This window comes from Symphodus melops (genome assembly GCF_947650265.1).
Source record: "Symphodus melops genome assembly, chromosome: 22".
Classification (NCBI taxonomy): Eukaryota; Metazoa; Chordata; class Actinopteri; order Labriformes; family Labridae; genus Symphodus; species Symphodus melops.
Genome location: NC_136712.1, coordinates 4,863,037 through 4,874,434, shown reverse-complemented (window position 1 = coordinate 4,874,434; position 11,398 = coordinate 4,863,037). Strand labels below are relative to the sequence as shown.

General features: G+C 40.1%; 1 protein-coding gene across 1 annotated transcript in view; it reads right to left on the bottom strand.

Annotated features, from left to right (window-relative positions):
• dcn (decorin) overlaps nucleotides 1-11,398 on the bottom strand; it is a 155,757-nt gene that overhangs the window by 115,750 nt on the left and 28,609 nt on the right. The window contains exon 2 of the mRNA XM_079335080.1: nucleotides 9,190-9,249. Within this exon, the coding sequence (XP_079191206.1) occupies nucleotides 9,190-9,249 (60 nt within the window). The remainder of the gene's footprint in view (nucleotides 1-9,189; nucleotides 9,250-11,398) is intronic.

The following is an 11,398-nucleotide window of genomic DNA, read 5'->3' as shown; positions in this document are numbered from 1 at the left end:
GACTTTTGGTGTGTTACAGGAGGTTCAGACATTTCTATTCCATTTTATGTAGACTGACACGTACTTGCTTACTTCTGCACATGCTGCGCTTTAATACAGTTGAGAATTTCCTGTGACACAAATTGTGCAGTGTCGGTTTAGAGATTTTCACATGTGAAGCTGTGACTTTTCACATTACTCCCAGGTTCCCCCGAGGGCGTCATATGAGGCCATGTTTCGTCACTGAAGAAATCGACGTGGACTTTTTACTCTCCTTTTGAAGTTTCTCTCGGGATGTGAGGCAATTTGGATCTTTCATGTTGTGTTTTAGCACAAAGGAAATCAAAGTTTGGTCTTCTCTTGTGTGTTTTATGTTTATTATTCGTACGACTTGAAGGCGATTCATAAAACTTCTTCAGTTTTTCATCAAAGTTGTTGAATTTGTTGGTATTGTGCACGTAACAGCTTCACTGAATCAGCCGTGGGTTTTCCGTGTTTTGCGCATTGTATCAAGTTGTATTCTCAGTGCTGTTACTATTTGTTGGTTGTCGAACTGTTGTGAAGAAAACTGATAATGTAGGACATTAAACTCAAAGTCTAAGTCTTGTTTATTGGGAGGTAAAGACGTACTTGAGAGCCATTTAATCTCCTAGATAGTCATAAAGACTATGTGAAAGAGCCAAGAATTTGTTTATTACATTGGCATTAAAGCTCCTGAGAGGTACTTTCAGTTCCTGTTGATTTTGGCGCCCCCCTGTGGACAGAGGGGTACCTCTCTTATCTCTTTGTTGTTGTTGGGCTATGAAGGTGTATCATCCTGCTTTCCTTTCATTGAGAGATTTTCCATTTGTCATGGAGAATGTCAACAAATGCTGTTTCTGCAGCATGCTATTTATCACCTTGTCGAACACCCGACACCCCACAGCAGCAGTTTCAGACATTTTAAGTATCTATAAATATAAATGATGAGGTATCTTCCTGATGATCTTGATCGCTTTTGGAGATCATAAAAAAAACCTCTGCAGTAAGTTGAGTCTGTTTCATGACCAATCAAAAACGTCTCACGTCTCTTTTTTAAGGATAGTGGGAGACAGTGGCAACATGGTTTATGCAGCAGTGGCTATTAAAGGATCTGTGTATGTTCCGATGGTTTTAAGTCACATACACTGTAATGCGTTCACGTGACTAACATTGGCACCAGGGTGTGGGGATGATTCACCAACACCACAGCTGTAGCAGCTGAATGAAGTCAGCTTCTGTCACCTCCATTACTCCTGCAGGATTTTTCCTCCAGGGAGTGAAGCAGCAACAGCAGTGGAGCAAGTGGGAGATTTGCAACTAAGCACACATCTGTACTGCACGTACTCACACACGTACACACTGTGTGGACAGGCAAATGCCTCATTACAGGCAGTGTGTGGGGGTTGTGTGGTTTGAGTTTTGTCAGCTTGGCTGGGGAGATAAAAGTCACATAGGATAAAAGGGAAAGAGAAAGAAAGTACACGCAACAACAGACAGAACGTTTGCGAGTAATTAAAGCTGGAAAGCCCCAGATCTTCCTGCTCTGTTTGATATGTTCAAAGTACACACTGTGGACAGAGTGCACCTGAAACTAAAACCCACACAGACTGCAGGAAGAAAAAAAAAAAGTCCTGTACCACTGGTTGTTTTTAAAGTGTAAGGCCACCAGCACTGGGTAAAATGTGGCCCTGCTTGTTGCCAGACAAGGGTGGGGTATCCTGTCGTATGCCGGGCCCTCAGACAGACTAATGAATGGAAGCTTTTATCTTGAAACCGCACGTGAACTACAGCGGAGGAAAGAATGTCAGGTCGGGAGTGACGAGAGAGAAAGACCTTAGCGGTTTGCTAGCGTGGGCAGAGTTTTTCCAAACACGTTCCTTCATGGTGGCGTACACACACACCAACACATATGGCATGTATGTAAACACTTAGATGAACGTGAAGGTACAAAGATACCCACACACACACACACACACACACACACACACACACACCACCAAAGACACTAACATCTGCAGCAGGTCAGACAGAAGTTAAATCAACAGAGGCAGCATTCATCCAGACAGGAGACAAAACAACGCCCCTGATGTTCCTATTGCACACACACACACACAAACACACACACACAGATCTGACAAACATTCCCTCAACGTTCACAGATAACTATCTCTCTCTTTGGGCTGGATCTGTCTTATCATCTAAATGCAGATTCACTGGCATTGAAGTGTGCCTCTTTGCACACTGAAGTCATCTGGATTTGGTACAACCTCACACGTGAGGCAGTTTTGTGTTCTGAATCATCTGTTAGGAGGTAGACACTGTTTTTCAAAGTTCAAATTAGCCTCTCAATGACCAGCTCCAAAATGTTGCCAACAAGCAAATGCATCAACAATCCATTGTAAGGATTCAAAGTTGTTATTAAATGCTTTAGTAAGCAAGACTGGCCTAGAATAATAAAACCCTACAGAATAATAGCCCCCAGAATTAATAACATGCATCATTGTTGGCTATTGTTAGAAAAACAATGGAAAGCTAATAAAGATTATCAGGGGTGGGACACCTACTGTGCCATTTCCATTTGCTTTTTGGTTCCATACTATCGATTATTGGGACTATTTCTTTCCTTTAAATCAAACCCAAAAGTGAAATAGAAGAGCGAGTGCTTTCAAAAACTATTCACATCACATATAAGTCACACTTTGTTTTCTTATCCTCCACCAAACGCCGCAACATTCAGGTGATCTGTAGTTCACACTAATTCCCTTCATGTGTGACGATTATCTAACAAGCGTCTGTTTTCTTAGTTACCTTGGTAACAAGTCCTGCCCCTTGTGGTTCATGATTAGACATCAGCAACTCACTGAACAATTACGGGCTGAGGTGTTTCAGTAGTGGCTTCTGGTAACCGAAATGTGCTGTTGACCTGATACTTATGTTGATATTAACACTGCACAGCCACAGCGTATGTTACGGTAGGTTACTATAGCCACACTGCATGACAGTCATTTCACACATGTATAACAATCACTGCACAGCCACAGTGTATATTACTCTAATTCAACATATCAAAAACACTGCACAGCCACACTGCATGAACATAGTTTCACAAAACACAAACACTGCAGATTAAATAATATTAACTGTGTCTTACCTTTACGTAGTCTTCAAGCCTCAGAGGAGTTTTCTCTTCTCTTCACGTAATACATAAACACTGCACAGCCACAGTGTTGTATATTACAATAATTCAACATACAAAAACACTGCACAGCCACAGTGTTGTATATTACAATAATTCAACATACAAAAACACTGCACAGCCACAGTGTAACGGAAAGTTACGACACTGCATGACAGTAGTTTCACACATATATATCACTGCACAGCCACAGCGTATATTACAGTAGGTTACAGTGTTGTATATTACAATAATTCAACATACAAAAACACTGCACAGCCACACTGCATGAACGTAGTTTCACAAAACACAAACACTGCAGATTAAATAATATTAAATGTGTCTTACCTTTACGTAGTCTTCAAGCCTCGGAGGAGTTTTCTCTTCTCTTCACGTAATACATAAACACTGCACAGCCACAGTGTTGTATATTACAATAATTCAACATACAAAAAACACTGCACAGCCACAGTGTAACGGTAGGTTACTACAGCCACGCTGCATGACAGTAGTTTCACACATGTACTGTATAACAAGCACTGCACAGCCACAGTGTATATTACTCTAATTCAACATATCAAAAACACTGCACAGCCACACTGCATGACAGTAGTTTCACAAAACAAACACAGCAGATTAAATATTAAATTTGTCTTACATTTACGTAGTCTTCAAGCCTCGCGTAATACTTCACATAATACAAAAACACTGCACAGCCACAGTGTATATTACTCTAATTTAACATATCAAAAACACTGCACAGCCACACTGCATGAACATAGTTTCACAAAACACAAACACTGCAGATTAAATAATATTAAATGTGTCTTACCTTTACGTAGTCTTCAAGCCTCGGAGGAGTTTTCTCTTCTCTTCACATAATACATAAACACTGCACAGCCACAGTGTACGGTAGGTTACTACAGCCACGCTGCATGACAGTAGTTTAACACATGTATATCACTGCACAGCCACAGTGTATATTACTGTCATTCAACATATTAAAAACACTGCACAGCCACACTGCATGAACGTAGTTTCACAAAACACAAACACTGCAGATTAAATAATATTAACTGTGTCTTACCTTTACGTAGTCTTCAAGCCTTGGAGGAGTTTTCTCTTCTCTTCTCAGAATACATAAAAAACACTGCACAGCCACAGTATACGGTAGATTACTACAGCCACACTGCATGACAGTAGTTTCACACATGTATAACAAGCACTGCACAGCCACAGTGTACATTACTCTAATTTAACATATCAAAAACACTGCACAGCCACAGTGTACATTACTCTAATTTAACATATCAAAAACACTGCACAGCCACACTGCATGAACGTAGTTTCACAAAACACAAACACTGCAGATTAAATAATATTAACTGTCTTACCTTTACGTAGTCTTCAAGCGTCGCGTAATACTTCACATAATACAAAACACTGCACAGCCACAGTGTTGTATATTACAATAATTCAACATACAAAAAACACTGCATGTTTCATACATACAGTGTGTCTGCTTGTCGAAGTGTCCTGGCCACTTAAGCGCTATAGATAAAGTTTATCATTATTATGTTGAAGTACCTACACTGCTGATTTCTCTTCTTTGGGAACAGTTCAGTGCAAAAAGATAAATGAACCTATGTGGCATGCAAGCTAATGAGCTAACACCAGCACCAGTTTTAGCATATAAAGCATTACTGCACCAGGACTTTATGGTGGCTAAAGTAAGCTAACATTTGTAAACTTGAGCTATGTTGTGGTTGAAATGGCAATACTGAATCAGGACTTCATGATGGCCGACGTTAGCATATTACTTAGCTTTGGTAAACTGTCATGTTGGCTTATTGAGCTAATTAAGGGAAACTTAATGCAGATGGAATTGCTGTATAACTGTGAGTAATGGACAGGACTGTGCACGTCATAGCTGACTTAAGACTTTAAGTCTGCTCCATTTGTTTTCTGTTAGCATTTAGTATTATCTAGTGAGTGTCATTTGTGACCAAAGTTTGTTGCAGACTTTATCTCACCTCAGGGAAAGTTCTTTGATAATACTTTTTGAATTAGAAACATACATGTCTGAAAGTGTTAAATAAGATAAGATATTCTTTCTTAGTCCCCAAAGATGCATTTGTCCCGGACTCTGAGCTGCACTTACAAGAGAATAAAACAAGTACCAAACACACAGCACTTCATATACATGAACACCTTCTTACAGCAGTGACATTTTGACATCTTGAATGTGGGACATTTCCTCAATGTAGAGTTATTTTTAAAGTGGTATGAATCCCTTTACTTAACTTGACCAAGAACAAACTTTACGGCAGGACAGGCTACCATTAAGTAATAAACTAGTATCACTGATTATGATGTTCTCCTCACTGGAACAGCTCATTCCCTTTTTTGTTAAGGGGAGCAAAGAGCAACTGTCTGGCAAAGGGCTTATCACAAAGATGTCAACAAAGTCAACATGAAAGGGGCGCTGGGGGCGCAGTGGTCAGTGCGCATGTCCCATATAGGCTATAGTCTTCGACGTGGGCGGCCCAGGTTCATATCTAACCTCTGGCTCCTTTCTTGCATGTTAATCCCCCTGATTCCCACCTCTATCGACTGTCCTATCTCTCCAATAAAGATAAAAATACATCTTTAAGTCAACGTCGAAAATCTGAAGGGAACCGTCATTCTAAAACGGCTCACAAAATGGAAATTAAGGTCTCTCACACACACACACATTATGTCACTGCTCTGTGTGTGTGGTGCGTGTGTGGGGGTGTGGCTGAGACAGGGTAAACCTTTCAGAAAAACAAGTTTGAGGAACTCTCTACGCCCTTCCCACTTTGATCCTCAGTCACCAGGAAGAGAATCATCTGAGAAAACCACAAACTTTCCATGTTGCTCTCTCTCTCTCCTCTCTCTCTCTCTCTCTGCTGATGTTAATTCAAGCAGGAAGCTCTCCCGGCCTCCCTTACCACTGGACTTAGCGCTGTGCATTGTGGCTTGGCTTTGACTTGTTCACAAAAATGGAGCAAGCTGACTGCCTCAGGAAGCTCCTTTTCCAACAAAGACTTTCATATATCTCTTCCTACTTCCCATTCTGTCGAACTCTCCCTTTGTTTACTTCATCCACTTCGCCGTTGAAGACCAGATAGATCCTCTAAGCAGAACTGCCCAGGAATATACAGCCTTTTCCCCCTTGTAGCCATTTTCCATTATTCTTTTTCATAGTCATGGCTTTCCAGCATCATCTTGAGTTATTTATGTTCTGTTCTGTTCTATGCCAGACAAAATGCACAGCATGCACTGGCTTTAAGTTGGAAGCTTTAAAGTAGTCTGTAGCTCTACATACTGATGTACAAATTATTCATTTCCTTCTTCTGCTCATAAATGAAGCTGGCATGCCAAGTGAAGATCCCAGCAGTTTGACAAAAAAAGGAGAAGATTAACACACTGCATCTGTGAGTTTAACAATATAAACCCAGTATAGCTTGTATGCCACAGTGTGTCAAGTGGGTGTATTTATAGCAGTGCCATTTGAGACCACAAGGGATCTGCCAAGACCAGCCAAGTCCAGATTTGAAAGATGATTATCAAACGTTCACGTCAACACCTTCAGATATTTATGAATGACAGAACAATGTATGTTGAAATCAAGTGATTTAGTGTTCAAACTAGATTTCAACCTAGAGTTAAGGCCACTGTTGTTTCAAGGGTCTCATGGTGTCCTCAGACAGACTGTAACAAGGATCCTTCCAGTACTTCCAGTACGTTTAAAGCGGCTATATTCCACCTGCCTAGGCTCAAAACTGCACTACCATGATATCAGATACACCTGCTGCATCTTATTTACCCATGATCTGTATCACCTTTTAAGGATGTCCAGCCTGTACTCTTGCATAATGGTGTCAGCCTAAACAGGCCTTATCCTGACAATGAATAGTGAGTTTAGTAGATCAACAATAAATAATTACTCCACGAGGACTAACATTACACCAGCCGAGAAAGTATTTACAACATCACGCAGAAGCAGTAGTTAAATAACAATGGTGGTGTTGATAACATCTCAATATAATATTTTCAAATGTTGCCTTTTTAGCTGCATGGCTCATGAAAATGTTTGGTCCATTGGTTGGCTACTACTTCAGTCTTTGGTCCAATTTCAATTCTTTAAAATCTGTTGGAAGTAACATATCATAAGGAGACATTGAAACAATGTATCATAAGGAGACATTGAAACAATGTATCATAAGGAGACATTGAAACAATGTATCATAAGGAGACATTGAAACAATGTATCATAAGCAGACATTGAAACAATGTATCATAAGGAGACATTGAAACAATGTATCATAAGGAGACATTGAAACAATGTATCATAACGAGACATTGAAACAAAGTATCTGAACTACAAATTGACACAATGTATCAGAATGACATATAGCAACAACATATAACACATTGAAACAATGTATCACAACGGGACATTAAAATATCGTATCAGAACGACGCTGTCAGCAAATCCACATTTTTTCCTTACATGTTTACAGTCGTTTGCGTTAGCATTGCATGCTTCTTTAATCTTCGCTGGATTTATTTAAGCATTTAAACAGATGCAGCCTCGTAGTTGGCCTCATTTCTGCAAATTAGATATGCTGTGTGTGCATCCGAGCAGAGAGACTACACTTGCTGACTGGCTGGTGTGTATGTGGCATATTGCATGTGGCACGTTGCATGATCTCGTGAAGTGACTTACAGACTTTCCCTGGTGGAATGGCTAAGTTTCAAAGCCCAAGGGCTGACTCATACACACACACAAACTCACACAGACACACACACACGCAGAGACATGTAGCCACACTGAGCAGGACCATATAGCACGGTGTCTGACTGCAGCACGTTTGTGTGAAATATAAATGCGTAAGATTTCGATGAATATTACATACATTCTTCTCACTTTATCTGGGACAGAGAGTTCCATTAACTGAACATAACTCTACTGTGGGAGGAGCTACACCGTGGCTTAATGTTTGCTTGTGCTCACCCTACACAAAGCTAGAAGTGAAAATTATGATTGTCGGTGTCTTGAGAAAATGTTTTGCCTATTTGTCTTTGCTGATTGGACAACAGAGGAGGCGAGGTATTTTTGTAAAACTGAATACATCTCTGGATTTAAAAAGATCACTGATAGCTAACATTAAGAAAGTCAAATAATAATAAAACCTTAAATGTGTTCTTTACAACAAACTCAACTGAAATTATAGTCCTCATGTTTATTTCTCGCAACCTGCGGAATTCCCTGTCTAACATTCAGCAGTACAACTCTCAGTATTACTTCAAAGACCAATAAAAAGTAAATGATAACTTTATCATTCAGTTAGATAAGAAGTAACGTGCAGATATGGCAGCTCTGGGTCCGCCCTCTCTCAAGGCTAAATTAGAAAGACAGGCCGAGAGAGAGAGAGAGAGAGAGAGAGAGAGAGAGAGAGAGAGAGAGGGCGAGAGAAAGCAGGAGTGTACATGTGCAATGAGAGTCAGCGCGTTTAAATCCTTCGACATGACTCACGCTTTAAAGAGCCTCAAACAGCCTGGGATCAAATCCAGTCTGGGCCCACGCAAGCTGTCATTTCACTGCGATCTGCAATTGATGACACGAGCTGTATAGTTTCAAAAGGCACGGCCACAAGTGGAGACAAGCTAAAACACCTGAAGAGTACAGCTCACTCCTTCCAGATCTAAAGAGATATACAGGCGCTGTAAGTGTGCAACAGGGGCTGTCGTGACCAGAAGCCGAGATACCTCATTGTGACTCACGTGTTTGTTTTGTGTTTGCTGTGTCCCCACGGAGGTCAAGTTTGTCTGGGAGGAGTTTTTCCATATGTTTTTGTACAGTCCCGGTGTTGGGCACTCATTTGCTTCCCGTGATGAAAAAGATGTCAAATCCTGGATGGAACTAAATTTCCTGACTCTAACAATAATAATAAAAAAAATAATAATAATAACTGTGTTCAGCAAACCTGAACTCCTGGATGGGGTTGATAGTGTTCTTGGTCCCCTCGCCTCCAACAGACGCCTTTCTGTAAAAAATAAAATAAAAAAAAAGATATTATTGACAGCGGTTTTAAATTTAACAAACAGATCTGCTCAGTTGTGAAGCTTTTTTCAACTGTGTTTCCTGCCAAAAGGTGAAAGCCTATCTCCCTCATGAATTTGAAAGAGTCATCCACATGTTCATAACCTCTCGTTCGGATTTCTGTTATTCTTTGTACGTTAAGGGTCGACCGGTGTTTTGCTTCACTGCCTGCACGTCTTCTGAAAGGGAAGAGAAGTCATGGTAACATCCCACCTGTTCTGGCTTCGCTTCACTGGCTTCTTGTTGGTTTTAGGATCCAGTATAAGATTTCATTATTTGTTTTTAAATCCCTTAATGCGCTGACGCCAGAATATGTGTCCGAGTGGTTGCACCTCCACGCTCCAGTCAGAGCGATGCCGTCAACACACCAGATGCTCCTGGATGTTCCAAGGTGCAGGCAGAAAACTGTGGAACAGTTCTGAGTTAATACAAGACCTGCTCAGGCCATCGAAAGCTTCTAATCTTTGCTTAAAACTGGCTTTTAATACAAGTTGAGCTTGACATTTTGAAATGTTATTTATGCTCCTATTTATTGTGTTTTGTTGCGTTTCATTCTTTATGTTGTTTTATTTGTTGTTTTTTACACTTGCACAGAACTCTAGTCAATCGAAGTCGTTTTAAATTTTCTATAGAAATAAAGATTGACTGATGAAAAAAATGGAGCACTAAATGTTCTCATACTGGTTGCGTTTACGGGTGAAGTTGAAAGCTTCTTTTTATTAAGTTACCTTTTGTGTTGAGCTTTTGTTCAATAACAAAGGGAACATGACCTTTGACCCTTTTCACGAAGCTTATCAATGATACGTTGTCAGTCACAGGGAATGATTTGAATAATGACATGCTAAAAAAAAAAATGATTTAAAAAAAAAAAAAAACCTGTTATTGACTGCATTGCTGTCGTTGCCAGCTCGCTGAGACAGGCAAACATTAAGTCTGACCAAGGAAGTGAAAGCACAGGCGTCAGCAGCATAGAGGAATAAGAAGAGGGAGATTGTGATTTAGAGGGAACTCCGGCGTTGAAGCTGCTCATGCAACGTAAGCATGCCGAGATATTGCAGTGTGGCTGGAGTGTCGCAGTATTCACAATCAGTCACTTTTCATTTATTAACTATTATTATTAATTCATTTCTCTCATGTTCAAACTAAATATAGTGATGTGACGGGATTGTTCTGTAGCTGTTTTCACACATGCACTCATGAATATGTCAAGAAAATGTAAGCCTGCCTGCCCCTGAAAGCTTCCACCGTTTCTCTTTTACACCTCCCTTACAGCCTGAAGCTTTCCTTGTCCTCTTCTCCCAGATGGTAAACGAAGCAGTTGAATCCGACACTGTAATGACAGTTTTGGCCTTTATATCAGCTCTTCACTTTATGAGACGTATTCTTAGTATCGACAAACATAGCAGAAAAGAGGATGGAGCACTTTCGTCACACAGGAGTTGCCTAATATAAACGTCATTGCCATTCATTTTCTGCTGCGTTCGCAGATCGTCTCATCCCCCACGTCACACTGCATTTTGACGAGCTCGCAGTCACAAGTCCTGGTAAGAGTCAGGGTGTTAATAAATTCAGCTTGTGTTCGCACATGTAGCTCCCCATGAACGTTCCAGGCAGTTTTTCCAGGACTTTGGTGCATGTATAATTTATTTTATTTTTTCACAAAACACCGAAAACGTCAACATCCCTGAGGCCTTACTCTGTGAGCTCCATTGTAGTTTAAATCTATTTTCAATTCTGCACCTGGTGACATAAATATGGGAAATGTATTTTATTTTTTTTAGTCCGTTACATTAACTGTCTCTTAGTAGTTTATCGTGTTAATACGCTGGTGAAAATAGTTCCCACCAAATAAAAACCTTTATCTAAAAACTAAATAACTCGACTACTAGCTACTCAAGTTGTTCAATTTTATTTATTTTTATTTGAAAATCTAGTGTAGGAAGCAAAAGAGGTGGGGCTGATTTATTTGGACAGCGTTAGGATTACGGACTATCAAAATCTAATTTTTTTGTTTGTTTCTGGCAGTTTTTTTTTGTCATTTTACTAGTTTTATACTCAAAACTAAACAAAATAAGTCAAATAATAACTCTATA